Genomic DNA, 23,797 nt, shown 5'->3' with positions numbered 1-23,797 from the left:
TTTTAATTGTATACCACAGAAATGAACAGCTTCCAGATGGCTTCCAGCAAAGCACTTGATGCCTTTCTGATCATTGCCAGATTGGCCAAATTATAAGAAGTGAATGAAAATGACCTCACATGTTTTATGAATATACAGAATCTTGCAGCAGAAAACTAGCAATTATTTTGAAGCTGTATAAGCACGTGCAGTACATTATGTGTAAATCATATATTGTAATTTTCAAATTACTATAATTTTACCCGATCTTTTTCTGCTTACCTTTTGTACTGTGGATATAGATTGTATTTAAATTAAATTATCCAAAAAACATTCTCTCCAGCATGGTGTCAGTTGTTTTGGATTCAACTGATACAGTTGAATCCTAATGCTAGGATTCAACTGTATCAGTTCTTGTGGCTTTCCTGGACTCCTGCCTGACAGTATTCAGTGAGGATTGATGTTCACTACATAATACAGTTGATTCCGGTTATTTGGGACACATCGGGACTAGTGCATTTTGGCCCGATTAAGCGGCTGCCCCAATTATCCGAAGTTTCGCATAAATAAAATACAATGTCCCCCCTCCCCCTTTACAATTGGTTCACTGTACAATCAAATCATGTTACGATGGAGTCACCATTGTAAAGTACCGTTCACTATGCGATGTGTAATAAACGTTGGTCATTGTGATCACGTTTGTGAATTGAATTTGAATTCAATTAAAAAGCGATTCTAATTAGCAAAAATAGGAGGAATATTATCCACAGGCTATAAAAGTAAAGATATATTAAGTGCAAATTTACCCTTTATTACCTTACCAATTAAAAAATTAAATGATACGTGAAATTCGGAAGAATATACGTGATAATCGGAAGAATTAATACGTACTGTAATATGTACATACTAACTAAACTAGTTGACATTTCCGTTCACTGTCATTTGTGGGTGGGCATTAAAATTTAAAACAGTAAAAAGATAAGCAATCAATAACAAAGAACACGGCACACACAAATTGCAAGTAACACGATATGAGAACGGAGTAACAAATTACGAAGCTTTAAAAATAGGAATGAAGAGAAGATTATGAAAATTATTTTTTTTATATGATTGGAGATTCCATAGAAGTGTAAACACATTTTACCAAAATAACCCACAGAATTCCAGCTTTCGGTATTATCGCAAATTCAATAAGATCGAGTTTACTATCAGTTTATGACAGATTTCACTGAACACAAAAGAACGGAGTAACAAATTACGAAGCTTTAAAAATAGGAATGAAGAGAAGATTATGAAAATTATTTTTTTTATATGATTGGAGATTCCATAGAAGTGTAAACACATTTTACCAAAATAACCCACAGAATTCCAGCTTTCGGTATTATCGCAAATTCAATAAGATCGAGTTTACTATCAGTTTATGACAGATTTCACTGAACACAAAAGCCCAATAAACAGGTGACTGCTTGTTTTTATTGTTTTATGGTTGTGACCTCCAGAAATCCGACCGAACTACGTGGTATGGTCGGAGACAATCGTAGGGTAATCTTCAGTGCTGCAGTCTCCTGCCCCGATTAAACGGCATTTTGTCCCAATTAAGCGAAGTAAACCTTGGCTATTTTCTCGATTGGGTCTGTTTTTTAAGATTTTACCCAAATTAACAGCTGCCCCGATTAACCGGTGGCCCAAATAACCGGAATGCACTGTACCACCATCTTGAGCACCCTCCAGTCTCTTTCCATCAATTCTGGCTGTAGCACTACCATGACATTTCCATTTCCAACATCAGCCACCAGTGATCTACAGAATTGCAGTTTTGCTGCAGTGGAATGAACAGATTGATTGCTAATTGGAATTCCAGTGATAACTTCTGGTATGAATAAAATTGCATTTATACCTATTCCTGACTTGGTTATAGCAGGTAGAGTTCTTTTTCCGAAATCCAAAAAGTGGTTTCCAGATACTTTTGCCACTAAATTTGTATATGTGTATCTGCAATGGCTTCCAGCAATATAATCCCTCTGAATGGATGTATTATATGCTGGAAGCCATGCATATTAATTCAAATGAGTGGTTCTGCAAGTCTGGGGGGGGAGAGTTTTATCAGTATGACCCTAGTAGGTATCAGTCTATTTTGGGTACATGAAATGCATTTGAACAAGAGTGGGTTTTCCCCAGTGTGATTGAGGTGACCTTAATAGTTCAGGGAAACTGCTGTGTAGGAGGTTATTGTAATACATATCCATTTTTTTTATGTGGATCAAAGTTAACTTTCACACATTTCAAGAGTTCTTATGTGAGAATACAAAAGCCAGAGAGTCTTCTGACATTGGAAAGGTGTGTCCGAGGCCAGCAGTATTTAAAATGAACTGGAAGCTAATGCTAGGATAACAAGCTTAAGTAACTTCAACCCTATAGTGGTGTTGCCTGGTCTGACTGATCTCCTCAGAAAGATATGTATTATGCTTTAATCACCAGTTAGTGTGTCTACCTTCCTAGTTATACATACACACAGACTTGAGTAGTGTTGGTATTGGTACATTACTGTTTACTTGGAATTACGGGTTAAGGGGCTTGACAGACTTTATGCCTTCATTAGGCTGCAAGAATGTCATCAAGCTCCATTATTATTATTAGGGCCGCCGTAGCCTAGTGGTCGCTACAGCGTGCGGGTGCATAAGTACACGTGCCTTGAGTGACCGGGGTTCAAGCCCGTGACTGCTGAATACGGTGCTGTTTCTTGTATTCTGTCTATCTTATGAACTCCTCTGACCGTTTGGTTGTCCCGGAGTATAAACAGAAAATTTATTTATTTTATTATTGTTTTTCAGCTTTGTCTAAACAAGTACAGTTGCCATCAGGCATTGAAAACTTTTGCTACACTAAGTTTGATAATGTTCACTTTGTTTGAATTATTATATTAAATGGTTTCTTGTTTATTATTATTTATTTACAGTGGTGCCTCAATTTACAAGGTTTCAGACTAATGAGATTGGTTCCAATTAATTTTCTGAAATCCTCTGCCTCAGATTTACAAGATTTGTAATGAGGCTACCAACTGACAAAGTTTGAACAGATTATTGTGCCAGTGCCAAAGCACTTCAGTTCAATTTGTCCATAATGTGGTGTGTTGTTCTTTTGCAGATTCTCTTTATTTTTTAATAGTTTCACTAGATTTATACTATTTTTTTTTTTTTAAATCTTATAAATATGGGGCGTGTGAAGAAAAGTGATCAGTACAGTGATAAAAGAAAGTTAAAGAGGGGCTCACATCTGGTGAGTATGGGCTTGGCACACCCAGAATTTTTTTTTTTTTTTTTGGCTGGTGCAGCATAAGTCTCAGGCTTCCTTGCACCATATGGCTAATAATAATAATATCCAAAAAAGTATTAAATTTAAAAAGTAAATTAAAAATTATTCAAAGCATTGAATGGTGCACTTACAGCTGATATCACTAATTGTTTAGGTGTAGTGTAGACTGCAGTTCATACTATGTTATTAAATAGAGAAAAAACAAAATTGGCCTCAGTTCTGGAGAGACCAAAATAATTCATAAACATGGTTATATTGTAAATAAAATGGGGTCAGCATTATCTTCATGGATTTGAAGAAAGCAGCATGAGAGAGACTACTTAAGTAAAGAGTTAATTAGTGAGAAAGCCAGAGCCATTTACTCTGGACTTAAAAAGCAGCAACCAGTGATTAATGTGGAGTTTAATGCCAGCAGAGGTTGGTTTCTCGATATAAAAGTAGGACAAGTGTTAAACTGCAGATATGTAACGGTGAATCCTTTTCATCTGATAAACAAAAAAGCTGATGAGTTTGTGGCAGGTTTTAGTGATTTCGTGGAGGAAAACATGGACTCATCTCACCAGGTATTTAACTTTGATGAAACTGGATTGTTTTGGGGGAGAAAAATGAACATACATTGTGAAATGAACATAAAAGAACCTACATTATCTAAGATGAAAAAAAGAGATATGAATCCTCAAAAGACAGATTTACTTTGATGCTTGGTTAAAATGCTTCTGGGGATTTAAAAATGAAACCACTTTTAGTTTATCATTCTGAAAACCCCAGAGCATTAAAGAACTTCAGTAAGGCTCGTCTCCCTGTAATTTTTAAGATCAGTCAAAATGTATGGTTCACCAGTTATAATTTTGATGACCGGTTTAAAAATTATTTTACACCAGCTGTGGAAAGATATCTTAAGAGCAAAAGCTTAGCACAAAAAGCTATTCTGGACCTGCTCCTGCTCAATATCTCACTCTGCCTGGTTTTATCAAAATTAAGTTCCTTCCGGCAAATAATACCGTTCCAATCCAGCCCATGGATCAAAATGCCTGTGCCAACTTCAAACAAAAATACCACAAGCTAACTTTTAAGTAGTGCTTTCTGTTACTGATGGTGTTAACAAATCCACCCTCAAAGAATTCTGGAAATCTTATATGACATCAAAAATACCATAAATAACATTGCAAAAGCTTGGGAGAGATATGAGCACTAAATGTCTGGCATCAGGATGGAAAAATTTGTGGCCTGCGATTTCTGCAAATTTTGAGGGATTTTAGCCACAGGAAGAGAAGAGACAGGAACAAGAAATTCTGCATGAAAATCTTGGTCTGCGGGTAACAACTAAAGATGTGGATGAGCTGGTATGCTCTGTCTTCCGACCTGTCTGAGGAAGAAATAGAAACCATTGATGAAGTTGTGTGTCTGAATCAGAGAAGTCCCTCAGTCTGAGTCAAAACTAACTTTATTAGAAAGGTCATTACAGTAGCAGAGCAGTTAAAGACAATTCTTGGAGAAATAGATTTACTGTAGGACAGAGTTTTCAAGACAACCAATTTTGTAGATGCTGCAGTGGAACCTTACGGAGTTATTTTGCATATGGGGGCTAATGTAGCATTAAGAAAAGATCATTGAAGATGTACATAGTTTACCCAGATAGCACTCTGCTTTATGAAACAATGGCAACTTGTAGTCATTTGCGAGTAGTGAAGTACATAATCAACAAGTTGGATTCCTATTTCAAGAAGACTACTGCTTTAGTCATAGAGAAGAAACAGCCTCAGTCTTCAACATCAAAATGATGTGATTTATTTTGTTTTTTATTTATTATTTATTTTTTTGTGTTAGTAATGGCCACATGGTGCAAGGAAGCCTATGGCTTATGCTGCACCAGCCAAAAAAATAAAATAAAGTAAATAATAAAATAAAATAATAAGAATAAGAATAAAAACAAATTAATAATAAAAAGAAAATTTAAAAAAAAATAAGAAAATGTTAAAAAAATAATAATTAATAAGAGAAAAGGAAATGGACAGCCTATGCATTTCCCAGCTGACCTTTGAATTTCCCCAAACTGCCAGCCTCTACCACCCATGTATGTGGTAGAGGCTGACAGTTTGGGGAACCCAAGTTACCACCCATGTAGGTAACTTATTCCGGTAATTTATAACTCACTGGCTAAAATAAAATTTCCTGCAATCCAGTCTAAACAACTGTACCCGTAACTTGAAATTATGGCCCCTTGTTCTAGAATCATTTATAACGATGAAAATTTCATCTTTATTAATTTTTCTTATGCCTCTAAGGTGCTTAGTTTCCAAGCCCTGCAATCCACATATTCAAAGTCTTCCTCATGTGGATGCCCTTATGCCGATCTCACCAGATGAATTACCCGTCTTTGAACCCTTTCAAGAAGAACAATGTCTTTCTTTAGATGCGATCTCATACTTGAACACAGTATTCCAAGTGTGGTCTGTCTAACAATAGCCTTATATAATGGGATTATGATGTCCTTATCTCTACTTGCGATTGTTTGATAAATCATCGATAGGACACTATGGGCCCCTCCTTGCAACCAGTCTACAATGCTCAGAGAACTTCATGTCTGACTGTATCGTAACACCCAAGTTCCTTTCCTCCACTACTAGCTTTAGCTCAACTCAACCAAGTGTATAAGTTATTTTGGGGTTACTGTTCCCCAGGTGCAGTACCTTACACTTTGCTGGATTAAAGCATAGCTGCTATTTTTCTGACCATCCCTGAAGTCTATCATTCTGAAGAAGTTCTGCTTCGTGGTTTTAGCCAAATCATTAACTCCTCCTCTACCAATCTTTACATCATCTGCAAATTTAGACGTCACGCCCTCTATCCCTTCATCAATGTCATTTATGAAAATCAAAAACAACAGTAGTCCTAATATTAATCCTTGGGGAACCCTACTTCTTACATCAACCCAATCTGAGGAATAACCATTTATCACAACCCTCTGCCTCCTACCCTGAAGCCATCCAGCTATCCATCTAAGGATTTTCCCTGTGATTCCAACCTGTTCCAGCTTATAAAGTAACCACTCATGTGGGACTGAGTCAAATGCTTTGCTGAAATCCAAATAAACAACACTGAAATTATTCCCTAAGTCCAGCTCTAGAGTGACCCTGTCAAAACAGCTAACCAGATTAGTTAAACATGATATTTTCCCTTTACAAAACCATGCTGAGTACCTTCAGAATTCCATTTCTACCTAAGTGATCCTGAATTCCACCCTTGATCATAGTCTCTATGATTTTCCCTGCTACTGAAGTTAGACTAACCGGCCTGTAATTTCCCACTTCACTCTTAGAACCGCCCTAATGTATTGGAGATACATTGGCACTTTTCCAATCCAACGAAATCACTCCCGAGTCCAGTGATGCTCTCATAATTATCCTCAGTGGTTCAATACACTCACTTGCTGCCTCCCTTAAGATTATAGGGTATATGCCGTCAACCCCAGGAGCCTTACTGGCCTGTAGGCTTGAAAGTTTTTTCATTAAATAAATATGTGAAATTTCAAGATCATTAATGACAAATATTATTTTAAACAGAAATAAATTTCATTTCTTTTCACTGCAAAACCACACTTTTTTGAATTTCTGAGTTTCCATGACCCTCAGCGGATACTAAGGATTCACATTTAACTAAACTTAAGAGTTTCGAGATAAGAAGTATTACTGTAAGATAAGAGGTATTATTTATAAAAAACATAAATGACCTATAATCACAGTGCATGAATACATATTGGAGAAAAGTGAGTAGTAGTAAAGTAAATGTGGTAATACAGGAAGAAAGATATAAAATAAATGTAAGAATATACCTATTTTTAAAAAATAAAAAAATGTGACATGAGGCTTCATAGAAAAGAACTAGGGAACAATAATTATGGGGAAAGAAATTTAGACCAGATAATAAGGGATTTTATTTTTTTATCCAGAAACTTGTTAATTATGGGAGTAAGTTGAGGGTGATGGAGGTGGGAAAATTCGTAGGTCAGCTGGATGGGGTAAGGAGGAAAACACATAAGTAGTTTTTCTTGATTTATTTATTTAATTTTTTTTATTCTAGAATACAAAAAATAAAAACCACTAGAGAATCAAAATTTTATTGTAATATAAAATATAGTTACATAAATTGCTATTATTATTATTAGTAGTAGTAGTAGTAGTATATGATACAAGAAAGCAAGCTTATAAAACATCAGCTAACAAAAACACTCATCACCTGTCCAATCCCCTCCAATAATTTATCTAGTTCTTCCTTGAATTTATTCAAGCTACCCATTTCCACAACAACGGGTGGAAGTTTGCTCCAACAATCAACCATCTACTGGCTAAAGGCAAACTTCTGAACATCTATCATGCAGTCATCCTTCCTTAACTTGAATTTATGTGCCCTCATGTGTGTAGTCTGAGCAAGAGGAAGAATCCCATCGACATTGAGCTTGCTCAGATTACACACACTTCAGTCTTCAGACACTGCAATTTGCAGAACTGAAGCCTGCCTTGATAAGACCACCTTTTCGTTCCTTTCATAAATCTTGTTGCTGGTCTCTGCATCCATTCCAGAAGATCTACATCCTTCTTAAAATGGGGCCTCCAGACCTGTATACGGTACTCAAGATGGGGCCTAATCATTGCCTTATACAATGGAATAATCACCTCCTTATTCTCGCTAGCAAAGTTATATATCATTGACAAAATCCCATGAGCAGTCCTGTCATCCTGTCTGTGTTCAGAGACAGATCTTTTACATTTTTCAGTACCCTGGGTACAGTATCACACAGTTGGTACATTGATTTGGAGTTAGTGTGACTCATATGCAGTACCTTGCATTTGGGTAGCTGTATTCCCAAATTTACATACTGCCATTTCTCAGCCCATCTGCATAATTTTGTTAGATCTTGTTGCAGTAGAATACCCTGATTACTGTCAATAAAATGACCACCCTGCATATCATCTGAAAACTTAGACATTCAGCCTTGTATATACGTTTATCAATATCATTAATAAATATAGAAAATAACAATGGGCCCAGCTGAATCATGGTGGAGTCTATTAATAACAACTCTGTCTTCTCTCACTGAACCATCCCTTTACCAAAGCAGTAACTTAATTGCTACAATGCTCCAATTTGTACAGCAGTCTTTTATATGCAGTAGTAACAAAAGTTTTCCTGAAATCCAAGTATATGATATCAAAATTATTTTTTGCATTCAATTCCTTTGTTATTAGTAGTAATGGCAAATGATGCAAGAAAGCAAGCTTATATACCATCAGTCCTAAAAAAAAAACAAACCATAGACTTCATCAATCCAAACTTCATCAAACCCTCCAAGAATTTGTATAGTTCTTCCTTGAATTTATTGAAACTATCCACTTCTATAACAACAAGAGATTGGAAGTCATTCCAGTGATCAACCATCCTCTGGCTGAAAGCAAACCCCTGCATATCTATCCTGTAATCATCCTTCCTCAATTGAATGTCGTCTCAGTGAGAGGAATCATGCCATTAACATATGGCTTACTCAATCCATTCAGGGCTTTAAACACCTCAATCAGATCATCCTGCAAGTGCCTAGTATCAAGATGCTGCAGTTTTCAGAACTGAAGCCTTTCTAGATAAGAGCACCCTTTTATTGCCTTTACCAGCCTGGTTGCCCTTCTCTGCACCTGTCCCAGCAGATCTACATTCTTCCTAAAGTTTGGCCTTCAGACCTGTATACAGTACTAAAGATGTGGCCTAACCAATGCCTTATACAATGAGATAATCACCTCTTTATACCTCTTGGTAAAATTCCTGAATATCATTGACAAAACCCCATGAGCTGTCCTGGCACATGTCTGCACTGCTGAGAGAATTTCATATTTGACTCCAGGTCTTTTTCATTTTCCACTACACTGAGTATAGTACCACAGTTGATAAGTTACTCTGGGATTGCTACTACCCATATCCAGTACTTTGCATTTGTCAATGTTAAATTTCAGCTGCCATTTCTCAGTCATTGATCTAATTTTTCTAGATCCTGTTGGCACTTCCGTAGCCAGGTGGGCAGGAGCAGCAGTGCGTAGCACACACGTCTTGATTAGACCGGGGTTCGAGCCCGTGACCACCAAATACAGAGGATGCGGAGAAGTCAAGGAATGACCACCGCATATCCCCACAGTAATATGGCCTTAGTTGCCTAAAAACCAAATAACACACACTCTAGATCCTGTTGCAGAAGCATACCATCATTATTGTCATTAACTACTCTAATCATCTGAAAAATTAGTCATTAAGCTTGATATATCTTCACCAATATTGTTAATAAATATTGAAAACAACAGTTGGCCCAGCACTGAACCCTGGGGCATTCCACTAATAGCATTAGTCCATGAAGAGCAGTGTCCATTGATAGACCCCGTGCTTAACCATCCCTTTGTCCATGACAGTAACTTGCCCTAAATGCCACATTGCTCCAGTTTATACAGCAGTCTTTTATGGGCAACAGTATCAAAAGCCTTTCTGAAATCTAAGTATATGATATCAAAATTGTATTTTTGCATCCAGTTCACTGGTCACTGCATCATAGTAACCTATCAGATTGGTTAGACAGCACTGCCCTTAATAAGTCTCTGCTGTGACTGCAATATAATTGATTCCTGTCCAGACAGTCTTGCATTACTTTTTTTTTTTTTAACCAGTGACTCCATTATTTTCCCTGGAACAGACATTAAGCTAACAGGTCTGTAATTACTGATGTCACCTTTGGATCCCCCTTTATGAATTGGAAATACATGATACATTGTCATATATCCAGTCCTTGGGACTGGAAATTGTTTGGCACATTTCCAGGCCATTGAATCTAAGGATGCTCTCATATTTATGGCTAAGGATTTACTTACCTTCTTTGCTGTCTCCCTTATTATAATTGGATAGATCCCATCCATTCCGGATGCCTTTTTTATGTAAGTGTTGACAACTTATATTCTACTTTCCTCTGTTTTTGGCTCCCCATTAGAGTGCCGCCTCCGTAGCCAGGTGGGCAGGAGCAGCAATGCATAGCACACGCTTCTTGATTATACCGGAGTTTGAGCCCGTGACTACCAAATACGGAGGATGCGAAAAGGTCAGGGAATGACCACCGCATATCCCTGGAGCAATATGACCTTAGTTGCTAATGCTCCTAAAAACCAAATAACAAAACAACAACAAATCCCATTAGAGTTTTAAAGTTCTGACATCCACTTCCCTAAAGAATTCCTTGTGTGAATGTTGATGCATAATATCTATTCAGCTTGTCAGCAACCCAAGCAGGATCATCAAGAGTTGAAGAATCGATATCAAGTGGGCAATGTGATTCATCACTTTCCTTCTTCTTCTGTTAATATAAGTAAAGAAAGCTTTGCTGCTTTTCTTGGAATATTTGCTAGAGACTTCTCATATTTTGCCTTAGCTTTCCTAACCTCCTTTGTGACTTGATTACAGACTATTTTTGCTCTATCTACCAGAGGCTTCTGTATTACCTGATAATTTTGACTTCCAAAGTCAAAGCAGCGTTCAAGTTACTATTCCTAACTTTTCTAAATGTGTTGTTGCTCAGAATTCATAATGCAAGGAACAAATAATAAATCCTGGGTTAAAATTTATCTATTGTTAGCATAAAAAAAAAGAGAGATTTATAGCCATTAGTGAACGACTGAAAGAAGTTAGTAAAGACATGTACAATTCCTTGCGCAATATTATCAAATTTCCTTAATCCTGTCTTTAAAAGAGATGTTTCCTTTGTGGATTATTTCCATTAAAAATTGATTTCGATTACACGAGTGCTCCTCAATAATTAATCACATGATTAATTAACTATACAGCACACTTTATACTGCTTTTTGTAGGACTGCAAAATGAAGATATCTTCACTTTTTCCTATACATATTCTTTAAAAATGCCTGCTAGGAAAATATTAGTATTTAAGTTATAAATTGAAGTGATTTTCTCTCTGAACATTACTGTTGATTGCAAAATTGCATGAATTGAATAATCAACATTATTCTTTTTAGGTTGGCTGGTCATACAGAAAACACTATGGGAAGTGAGTCACTTACCCCTTCAAAAATATCTCACCTTCTTGAAGATGGTAAATTTAAAGAAGCAAGTGAATATGTCACTAGTGATGAGAATATAGAAGCTATTAGAGCATATGCTTGGGATCTTTTGCCCATTATATGTGCTAGTCTTACAGATAAAAATGTTATTAAAAATTCAGACAGTATATGGTTTTGTGAAAATATGTTGGAAAAATTAGCTTCTACAGCCTACCCTAAAGAACTTTTAGTGAGATTCTTAGAGCAGGCAGATCACTTTAAAGATGACATTTGTTTTAAAGCACTTTTAAAACCAATTCAAATTGTTTTACAAAGACTTCCTGGAAAAAGAAGTGAATCTTTAAAATGGACACTTAATACCCTTCACTGTCATATTGCGTTCCTCCCATTACCACAAGCACAAAATTTTGAAGGAATGGAAAGATTGTTGCTTGACTTAGATCCTAATATTCAGAGAATTGCATTTGTTCTTGAAGCATATATTCCATTCTTTGAGCCTTTTGTTGAGGAAGTTTCAATCCAGGTTATAAACAAAAAACAAGCTGTTTTTGTGAACAGAACTATGGACCAGGAGGTTATAGCTGTTAGTTGTCCTCCCTATATGGACAGGATTTTACATCAAAGAAAAGTGCTCTCTAAGTTTCTCCTAAAATTGCTCCTTCATCCTTTTCTGTATCTTGACCTTAGTCATGAAGAAGGAAGAGCTAAAAGTACATCCCATGTCCTTAGCGAGAAAATATTACAGCTCCTTTGTCAGTTAACAGGTAACTGTCTTTCATACTATGATAGAAAGCTCAAATCATTGCAAAATAAAGTTGTGTATGAGATGTTGCAAACAGACATAGATGATAATATCCAACTGGCTAGTGATACATCCGCTAATAAAAAAGGTGGGTTATGTGCCGAAAATGGAGTTTCTGAATTATCGGTGGCTAATCTGTCATATCTTGTATTTGGAGAAGGTCTGGTTTCCGATTCATTACCATTTGTGTACAGTCATAAGTATTTATTTTGGAGGAACTTGAATTTCATAATATCACTTTTAACAAGAAATGAAAATCTTGTTATTTATAAAGGATTAAAGCTTTGTAATAGTCTTCTTAATAAATTACAGGAGTTGGAGCTAGGGGCGGAATATTTAGATTGCAGTGAATTCATAACACTTGCAAGGTGTTTATCAAAAATAATGATACACTGTCAAATTAAAGAACATCGGCACTGTGCACTGACAGTATTGTTGGCATATATAAATAAATTTGATTTTAAAGGACGTTATAATATGCTATATTCTCTGATCAATATTGAGAAGCATCCTGGATTTCAAGGACTATTAATTGGGTGGTATAAAAATAATCTTCATAAAACCCTTGATAATGACGATCTTAGAATCCATTATACAGGACTTAATTTGTGGAAATTTCTTAAGCTGGCCATAGTTTTGCCGTCTAAAGCTGAAACTGATCTTTTAGATTATAGTGACTATATATTTTCAACTGTAAATTTATTGCGCTATCTAGTCTTGAGAGACACTGAGAAAAATATTACTGGTATTTGGAACTATATAGATTTAATTAAAACAGAATTTTTGAGCCCACTGAGAACAGGCCTGAATCTCTCCAGGGCACATTATGGACTTGATTTGCAACAAGTTGAAGAAGAGAAAAGATTATCAAAAGAAGTTGATGTTCTTAATGCAACTGTTACTGTTAAAGGTCACACTTTGCCTAACCTTCCTCCAGAACATCACATAAAAGTTTTAAAGAGTGCTTTGCTAACATTTGACTTGATGGAAAGTGTTATTGCAAGATTAGAGGAGAGCATTGAAGATATAAAATTTAGTAATTTGTGAGAAATAAATATTCATGATATTGCTTTTACTAATAGTACCTGGTTTTAAATAAGTTTATATATTTAATTTGTACCTATATATTTATTCATTTAAATAAAGTACAATTGTTAGTTAACTGTTATGTGCATATAACCTTCGATTGTATGTTTTGTTAGAAGCCATTTTGACAATTTATAAAGTTTGTTTTTAAATATTTTTGTCATTATTATGCTAATAACTCTGAAAAGGAAAAAGTTTTTTTAATGTTGCTATGAATCATTTAAATGCATTTTTTTTTTTATTTCTTTTTTCTTTTAGTCAGTTTTTCATGCAGTGGGATATTAACTATCTAAATGTGGATCATTTGAAACATTGATTATCCAAACCATTCAACAAATTGGCAGATGGAACTACCAACATGCACTGCACCTTTGGTTTTATGTCAATTTAAAAAACTTTTAACAGCAAAGTAAATTTAACTTTTAGCTAATGAGAAGGCCAGACTTGCTTTCATTTATCAGTATCAATTTAAACTAGTGATGTAATTGTTTTTTGAAATATTTACGCAGTGACATGCAAAGGCCTTCAAGTGTCTAGTGCAAACAAGAAAATGCTGCCCCCTTCCTTCTCATGAAAGGTCCCAGTAATATTGTTTTCATTTTGTTGGCAACCAGAACCACTTCTAGGTTCCCATTTTAACCCATTAATGACCAAATTTTTTATTCAAAAATTTCTCAAAAAATATCTGATTTTCATTGTGTTATGAATATTGATGTTGAAATTTAGTGTTTTTAAACATTTTCTATCTACAATGTAGCATTAAATTTTGGGGTTTTTTTTAGGACCATGATATACAAAACTCAATAATCAATAATTTTCCTATTTTTTACCAGCAGTTTATCAGTCTTTGCCATAATTCTAAATATATTGGAAGGTTAATAAATTTTTTTTTTTTCCCCAAGTAAAATAATTTATTTTGATTATTAAATTCTCATTTTGAGTGCCACCTAGCATAGCAATCTCCAATATTCTGGCAAATGTCACATTTTTTGCACTGTTTGCTTACTTTCTTCTTACAAAATACACATTTCGGCTATCTTCACTTTCAGTTCATTCAAGAATGTGACCTATTGATGAAAATTTTACTTCAAAGACTACTTTCAAGGAATATATTTTAGGATAACCAGCATTTTTGGATCAGACTAGGACTTAAGCTTTAAATAATTTCGAGTGATAAAACATTTGAAATCTAGCAAAGACAAAGATCTTCTGCAGCATCATGACAGTAAACAATCAAAAGTACCATTTCTTAGATCTGATTTGAATTCAATATTTTTGATTGACCCAATCAAGATGTTGATTCCACCCCATAAATTTTTTTGTACTCTGCAATGAGCTGTGGCTTAGGTATGCTTATTTCTTTTTGATGGGAATTAGACCTTCTCTTAGTACTTCCAAAAGGGTTGATTGATTGGCAGTTTGTGCCTACTATACTGTTGTCATCCTATTTGACAAATAATACTACTTCTCTCTCATCAAACTTGTAGTCAGAGGCCCCCATGCTATTCTTTCATACATTTTTCATCTTTCAATGGACATCTCACAGTTATATTTATCCACATAGTCCCTGTGACTCTGATTCCTATGGATTTTATGTGAACTAACAATCTGTAACTTTTGAAAAAGTTATCAATATATAAATTTCATGATCCTGTGGCATTTGTAAATGTTGTGTCATAAACAAAACAACCTTTTAACCAAAGTTGCTACAGCTTTCGATATCAATTTCACTTTTCTTTGATACAAATCCATTTTTGATAGCATTCCTACTAGTGCCACAGCACATCAACTGCTGCTTGAAGCCAAACTGAATTGGCTTTCGTCTTTAGCAAATATTCAAACTGCTTGAAACTTTCATTTAGATTATCTATCAGTGATTTAATCTTGAAAGATCTGTTCTCCAAGTTTGGCACATCTTCATTATTCACAAAGTGGAAGTTTCTTTTGATGTTTATAAATCTGTTTCTAGGCATGACTTTTCTGATGATTGAAGTATCAAAAACTTCATATGATGTAGCCGAGTGGTCAGGAGCGAGAGTGCATATCACGTGTTCCTTGAGTACACCGGGGTTCAAGCCTGTTACTACTAAATACGATAAATGTTTGTATTGACAATTTATTGTAAACTCTACTGACTTGGTTGTCGTGCCGGAGTATAAACAGAAAATCTACATTCCATTGAAGTTTCTCACTTGTCAGTTTATGGTATTCTGAAAATAAAAGAATTTCAAAGGCAGTTTAGTGATTGAAAAAATCATGAATGTTTTTTTGTGATGCATAAAGTACAGTTTGATCACAAATTAGTGTAAGTACTCCTCAGAGAAAAAAAAATTCAAAAATTTCTACTGGGCCTTTTCCCTTCAAAGCATATTTCATGATTTATTTTCTTTCATTTGCTCCATCTGTAGAATGTGAAAGCTTAGAATGGGTAGGTTGTTTTTTTTTCCAAGTTACATCTTGTGTTTTACATTTTTTGCTACTGGATTGCACTTGGAGGTTATTTTCCTCATCTTCCTGATACTAGTAGAGTTCAACTTTGCTGAGAATGAGGGATCTTGATTTTCATCATCTAATATATCATCGCCAGAATCTTCATCTGTTGGTGCATCGGCTTCTTTAGGTGGTATTTCTACTGTATGTATACGAACTCCACCATTAGAGACTGCATTTTCTTCTGCATAGCTAATAGCATCTTGCAAAGAATCCCCAAGTGGTGATTCTTTACAATGACTTCACCAAGTGGTTAAAATCCATTTTCTGGAAGGAGAAAAAAAAAAAAAAAAAATATACACACACACACACACACACACACACACTGTTCTCCACAGAAAATTTTGACAGCTGTGTGGGGAAGTGTAATACTTCGCAATATTATAGGCCCCGATTGTGCCAAGTGATAGATTCTCAGTGATTTATAGAGTGCCTCTTACCAAAGAAAAACTTTTATTTGTTTTCTAGTCTTTTTCTTTTTTCTTTACTTCCAGTGGTTCTGTGCTTAAAGTATTAAGTAAGAACACAGAAAGGAAAACAGCCTTTCTTTATTTAGTATATATATTTTATTAATAACAAACAACTGCCTTCTACAACCACTTGGTCACTGGTGGCACTGCTCCTACCTCCATGTGGCGGGGCCGGTAACCTGGGAGAAGAAACTCACTCTCCTAGGGAAAAAAGGAGCTATGATGGATAGCAACAGAAGAAATAATTACAGATCTCTCAATCCAGCTTCATCGACTAGGGATGATATAACTACATCCAATGCAAAGAGGCAGAAAAAAGGAACTGAAAATCCTGCTTCTCTTTTTCTAATTCTGCACTCCTTAACAGACAACCCACTGAGTAAGCTTTCCCCATTTTTAATTCAGAAATGTATTGAAAATGTGGCTTGCCCTACAAAAATGGTCTGAGGACTCCAATCTGGAGACCTAGTTAAGATGAGTGAACATAAACACTCAAAGACTGCTTAGAATAAATTACATTTATTCCATTCTACCAACTTACATTTGGTGGAATTCCCACAAAGGTTACCCCACATGTCACCTTAAACACCTCTAAAGGGGTAATAGCAGAGTAGGATCTCCTTAACATTTCAGAGGAAGAGATCGTTCAAGAACTAAACGATCAAAATGTCATACATGCAAGAAGGATAGTCATCAAGAAAGGTGGAGTACTTACTCCTACTCAGACAGTGATTCTCACATTCAGTACACCAACTCTGCCATTAACCATAAAAGCAGAATATTTGAGATGTAAAATTAGACCATACATTCCTAACCCAGTCCACTGTTTTAAGTGCCAGAAGTTTGGACACTCCCAAGCAGCCTGCAGAGTTGTTACCACCTGTGGTTCAAAAGAGCACATACACACAGAGTGCACTACTGAAACGTAGTGCTGTGCAAATTGCCAAGGAAATCATTCGGCATACTCAAAGGAGTGCACTCAATGGCAGAGGGAAAAGAAAATCCAAAAATAGAGTTGAAAACAAAGTGCCATACCATGAGGCAAAGAAACAGTTTTTATTGTCCACTAAATTGTCCTATTATGCTTCAGTTGTGCAAAAGCCACAGCGCTCTATATCAATACAGACTGATTGCTCAGTTCCTTCCAAGCATGTCAATATCTGGCTGGGCAAGATCAGTTCTTTCCTCACTGAAAGAAAACTATGCAACAGCAAAAAAGTCTTTCAGTAAATACACCACTGACAATACCGCCAGATAAAACCTTTATACAGCACCCAATAAAGCACATGAGCTCTGAAGGAGAGAGTCAAAAATCTCTAACCAATACCATGGACATCGATACAAAATCACATGAAGATGATACACTTTTCAAAATACATGCAGAGGAAGACATGGATATCAGTAAACCAATGTTCCCAAAAAAAAAACAAGAATAGAAAAGTGTAAACAAACTGCATCCCATAAGCAAACAGATATACCTGATAATACTCAGTAATGCATAGAATCATACAGTGGAATTGTTGCGGACTCTGAGCCAACTTAAATGATGTTTATGATCTTATTACAGAATATAAGCCTGCTATTCTTTGCCTACAGGAAACAAATCTGACCCCCCAAATATCTATAAGCACAAAACATTATATAATGCTTAGAAAAGATAGGAACAACTAATATAGCTCATGGAGGAGTAGCATTGCTATCGCTGCCCGAGTCAGGGTCGGGATAACAATACCAGTTGTTTCCTTATATCTTTCGCCCAATCATTCCTATACTTTTGCTGATTTGGATGATTTAGTCACTCAGCTACCACCACCTTTTTGTATCTTGGGTGACTGGAATGGACACCACCCCTTATGGGGTTCTTTACATCTTGATAAGAGAGGTCATTTGAAAGGCACAACTTAACATTATTAAACAATGGCAGTCACGCATATATGCATTTCTCCTCCAGGTCAACTTCTGCAACTGACTTTCAATATGCTCGGCAAACTTGTTTCCATTTATTGACTGGACAGTTACAGACAACCTATGTAACAGTGACCACTTTCCAATATTATGCACATTTTCAGCTAACTCTCCACCGCAAAGTGAAATAAAAACAATCTGGAAGTTTGACAAAGCTAACTGGATGAAATATCAAAAATTGGCACATCTAGGTTTTCAAACCATTGAGACTCTCACCATCGATTCTGCAGTAACTTACATCACTCAGAAAATAATGGCAGCTGCAGAAACTGCCATATCCAAATCATCTATCAAAGCCCGCTCCCACCCAAAAATATGGTGGAATGAAGCCTATAGGGATGCTAAAAAAGAGAAGAATAAATACTGGAATTTATTTTGTAAAAACCCAACCACAACTAATCTGATAAAGTTTAAAAGAGCAAGAGCTAAAGCTTGTCATATACTTTATAAGCAAAAAAGAGACATGCCCAATATGCCTTCACCATAAACAGAACCACAGACATCGAAACAGTTTGGAATAAAGTGAGAAAAATTAATGGAAAATATCCCCCCCCCCATAACTACTCCGATTCTACTTTTAAAAGGGAAAGAAATCTGTAATCCTATCGAAATTGCTAATTCATAGGTAAAACGTTTGAAACACTTTCAGTTGTAACTGCATATGATCCAACCTTCCAGTCACAAAGCACAGGCAGAAAAATATAATCTAAATTTCAAAACTACACGCCAGCTTCTGTATACCATATAATGTACCCCTTACTATGACAGAGTTAAGCAGTGCACTTTTACGATCAAAAAACAGTGCCACTGGCCCTGATGGAATCTATTATGCAATGTTATGTCATTTGAATGATGAGTCCAAGTCTGTTCTTCTGAAACTATATAATAGAATCTTTCTTGAGGATTACTACCCTCTTAGCTGTGTCGTTCCATTGTACTAGCTTTCCCAAAACCAGGAAAGGACCATTCTGATCCAACAAATTACAGACCTATTGCTTTAACCAGCTGTTTAGTAAAGACGTTAGAGAAAATGATTAATGCCAGGTTGACATGGTTCCTAGAGACGGAAAATATCCTGTCGAAATCAATATGGCTTTCGAAAAAGAAGATCAACACTTGACCTTGTGGTGAAAGCTGAAGGAAACATTCGAAAATGCATTTCTCAGGAATGAACACTAGTGATGATATGTCTTGACATCGAAAAAGCTTTCGACACAATCTCGTGATATGGGATTCTTCACGATCTCTTTGAATCCGGTCTTCGAGGTCATATTCTAAAGTTTATCCAGAACTTTTTGAACAATAGGTCCTTTCAAGTACGTATTCATTCTGCTCTCTCGCAAACATTTGTGCAAGAAGAAGGAATCCCTCAAGGTTCTGTGCTTAGTGCCATGCTCTTCTCCATCAGGATTAATTCAATTACCACATGCATTCCTGACACAGTGGAAACATACCTGTATGCAAACGATCTGGTAATCTCATGTCACTCTCAAAATATGCGTGTAATTGAAAGACAGCTTCAAGGCACAATTAACAAACTTGTTCAGTGGGCAAAAAATAATGGTTATCGACTCTCAAAGCAAAAAACAACAGCAATACACTTTTGCCTTAAACGAAATTTACATCCCAATCCAGATTTACAACTCGATTCTTATCCAATTACTTATCAACAAAGTATTAGATTTCTTGGAATAATTTTGGATAAAAAATTAAGTTTTTTAGTGCACATTAAGCATATCCGTACAACCTGTCTAAGAAAGCTGAATCTACTTAGGGCAATTTCTGCTGTCATGGAGTGCTGATCGGTACATGCTGCTACACCTATACAGTTCATTAATTAGATTGAGACTAGACTATGAGACTTGCTGAGCCATATACTCCTGTATATGGCTCAGCAAGACAGAGTGTATTAAAATGGCTTGATCCTGTACATCACAATGCTCTCCGAATTGCCCTAGGAGCTTTTCATACATCACCAGTTCAGTGTCTATACAGAAGCACATGAACCACCCCTCTTCCTTCGTCTGTATGCTCTATTAAATTATGCAGCTAAGATTGGAAGTTTCCCACATCATCCTATATGGCAATATCTTTTCACACCAAAATGGGATAATTTATATAAAAATAAACCTTTGCAAAATAAACCATGCAGCATTAGACTACAGAATTTACACAAATCTTGGAGTCTAAATATGGATAACATAACTCAAAATGAGAGCATGGTTACACCGCCATGGCAAATATTGATAAACATTTCCAACAATGGGGAAAGCATACCCTTCAAAATTGCAATATTAAGCAGATTCATGCGGCCCACTCCTTTCATTTCTCTTTCATTTCCCACTCAAATTTACACAGATGGCTCCAAGACAGACACTAAAGTTGGTGCAGCTACAGTACTGCCAAATTTAACAATATTTCGTCAGCTTCATTTGGAGTGCAGTAGTTATACTGCAGAACTGTATGCTATCCTGATGGCATTAAAGAATGTAAAGCAGTCTTCATACCCTGAAACCATAATCTACACAGACTCCTTAAGCACTGTATCTGCTCTTCAGCGTAAAACTTCCTTCAAGTCACCCCTATTTACAACAAATTGAAATAAATTTAGTGTAGCTTCATACAAACAAGCAAAAAATAATCTTCTGTTGGATTCCTGGACATTCTGGAATCACGGGCAACAAAAAAGCAGATTTTTCCGCCAAGAATGCAAGTCTGAACATCAGACATCCAGATACTTCACACCGATTACAAACACATCATACGAAGTGCTAGAAGAAAAAAAATGGCTGTTCATTTGGCAGGAGAACAAAACCAATAAATTGTTCCAAATTAAAAATGATCACAAGCTGTGGCCATCAAGCGTCAGAGGGAATAGTAAGGAAGAAGTTGTACTTTCTAGATTGTGGATTGGGCATACCCACCTAACTCACAGTTACTTACACAGAACGATCCTCCACCATGCAGTAACTGCCAAACTCAACTCACAGTAAAATGTCTTATTCTTGTGATTGCCCATTATATTTAAGAGAACGACAAACAGCTTTCTCTTCACATCTATGTCCTCTAATCAACTTACTTTACAGAAAATTCTCGGAGACTGACCAGATATAAATAAATGATCTCTTTATCTTCCTGAGAAAAATAAATAAATTCCATCTAATCTAAATCCACCTGTTTATCAAGCCTGTACCAAATAATATTATAATAGGTGCATTATGGCCTTAGTAGCCCTTGCACCAATAAATCAAACCAACAACAGTAATATTTTAAAATTTCTTATTTATAAATGTGACTTAAGTGATCCAGAGCAAAAATTAATTGCATAATTTGACATATGCTCCTGTTGCATTGATCTCGATTGCATAGTATGTTCGAATTAACATTAATCGAAATCAGTGAGCAGTACCATGCGGTACCGCGAGAATCGCTTAAATTTTAGCCGGGCTGTGCGCTCATTTGATAGTTCCTGGGGAGAACACTGTATATAAATACATAATCAACTATTGGAAATAATTAGTTTCAATGTTGAAAAGTTGCCCATAAACTAAAAATTTTCTGTAATTTTTGTCCATCAAAGAAAATGGAGATTTTGTTGTACATATGACCATAGTCCTAAAATATGGACCAAGGTTATAGTAACTATAACTACTAAATAGAGAATATTTAAATATTATGGAGTGTAACATATTAAAATATAATGAATAAATATTTTTTGTAAATATGACATTATTTAATTGAAGAACATCTGTAAACAATTGTCAGTATAACTTGAAAGAAAACAAAATGCAACTTACGCCTGTGGTTTTCTTCTTTCTTTACTAAACTCGTAGGCACCTCCGTAGCCAGGTGGGAAGGAGCAGCAGTGCATAGCACACGCTTCTAGATTAGACCGGGGTTCAAGCCCGTCACTACCAAATACGGAGGATGCGGAAAGGTCAGGGAATGACCACCGCATATTCCCGGAGCAATATGGCCTTAGTTGCTAATGCTCTTAAAACCCAAATAACGAACTAACAAACAAACTAAACTCGTGGTTCAGAATTGCCAACTTTTCCAGAAATTGAGGCTAAACATTTTCATTATACTTTCCTTTAATAAAGTAATTTATAAAAACCTAGAAAAGACACACTATGAAAAATATAGCAAAAAATTTGAATAGTCCTTAAAAAGATCACAGTCATTAATGGGTTAAAATAGTCCTGATTGTACAGTAAGTTATGTGTGCAGTTTCTGCTGGTATACTGCAGTTTATTTAGTGGAGTGGGAAAGTGTTAATGTTGAGGATTCTGTTTGTAAGAAACTTATGAATACAGTGAAAAATTTTGTTCTTGTGGGAATTCAAAATTACAGCAAAACACTCGGTACTATGAAGAAAAATAGCCCAATTTTTATCCTTGTTTTTAAAATATAATTTTGACTAAGGGAAGGTTTGGCTGCTCTTTGTACTTATGACAGAAAGAGTATGTTGTCATTGTTACAAAGTTGCCTGTAACAAAATCTAGCAAACGAAAAAAAAAATTTGCAGAAAGGTGTTACTGGCCACCAATTTGGTAACCATAACTGAATGTGGAGAAGGAAATCAACTTTGAACATGAGGGGATAGTCAGTAGTAATGATCCAAACTAGTTAATCCTCAGCTAATTCAGATAATTTATTTCTCACTGTATGTGATATTTAAGATTTTATTGATTGCATTATATGGTAAGACATAATACACTCATTGATTAGTCAATATATATAAATTAAATATATTTATACCCTTGCCTACCTCACTTATTACTGTTCACATTCTGTAATTTACTGCTATTGCCTTTACAATTAATTTGCTTTCTACCATACAACTTTCTATCACATCTATCACAATCACAAAGGAACAGCTTATGCTTATTGCAGTGCCTGATTAAGGTACAGGCTAGAAGGGCCTTTCCCGGGGTGCCAAAATCAAGAATAATGAGGCAAAAAAAAAATGTATCGTTAGTAAAGGGTGCCGAAAAATCTTTCTGCCTGGGGCATAGAAATACCTTGGTCCCACTCTGGCTTATTGCAACTCTCAGATCCTTTCTCCAAGAATTTGTCAAGTTCTTCCTTGAATTTATTCAACCCATCCATTTCCACAACAACAGATGGAAGCCTGTTGTTGTTGTTTCCATCTGTTGGAAACTCCCCCCCCCCACCTCATCTATCCTGCAACCATCCTTCCTCAACTTGAATTTATGTCCCCTCGTGTGTAGTCTCAGCAAATGGAAGAATGCCATTAACATTCAGCTTACTCAATCTATTCAAGGCTTTAACAGTCAGATCTCCCTGCAAGTACCTAATCTCAAGATGCTGCAATTTGCAGAACTGAAGCTCTTTCTAGGTAAGAGCACCCTTTTGCTTCCTTCAACAGTCTTGTTGTCTTTCTCTGCACCTGTTTCAGCAATCTACATCCTTCCTAAAGTGAGGAACCCAGACCTGTATACAATACTAAAGATTGGGCCTAACCATGGTCCTTATACAAGGGATAATCACCTCCTTATCCCTGCTAAAGTTTCTGTATATCATTGACAAAACCCCATGAGCTGCCTGGCAGCATGTCCGCACTGCTCATAGAA

At 35.9% G+C, this 23,797-nt stretch overlaps 1 protein-coding gene across 1 annotated transcript; it reads left to right on the top strand.

Moving 5' to 3' along the window:
- Positions 1–11,535: 11,535 nt before the first annotated feature.
- LOC150082957 (glomulin) lies at positions 11,536–13,236 on the top strand (the record flags this gene model as incomplete). The annotated part of the gene is made up of 1 exon (XM_090378336.1): positions 11,536–13,236. A coding segment is annotated over one exon (1,701 nt), but the record flags the coding sequence as incomplete, so codon positions are not given.
- Between the last annotated feature and the right edge of the window lie 10,561 nt (positions 13,237–23,797).

Source organism: Mastigoproctus giganteus, chromosome 7 (assembly GCF_048544385.1).
Source record: "Mastigoproctus giganteus isolate SK-2022 chromosome 7, ASM4854438v1, whole genome shotgun sequence".
NCBI classification, from domain to species: domain Eukaryota; kingdom Metazoa; phylum Arthropoda; class Arachnida; order Uropygi; family Thelyphonidae; genus Mastigoproctus; species Mastigoproctus giganteus.
Note: the sequence above shows the minus strand (reverse complement) of the source record. Positions and strands in the feature narration are given on the sequence as shown.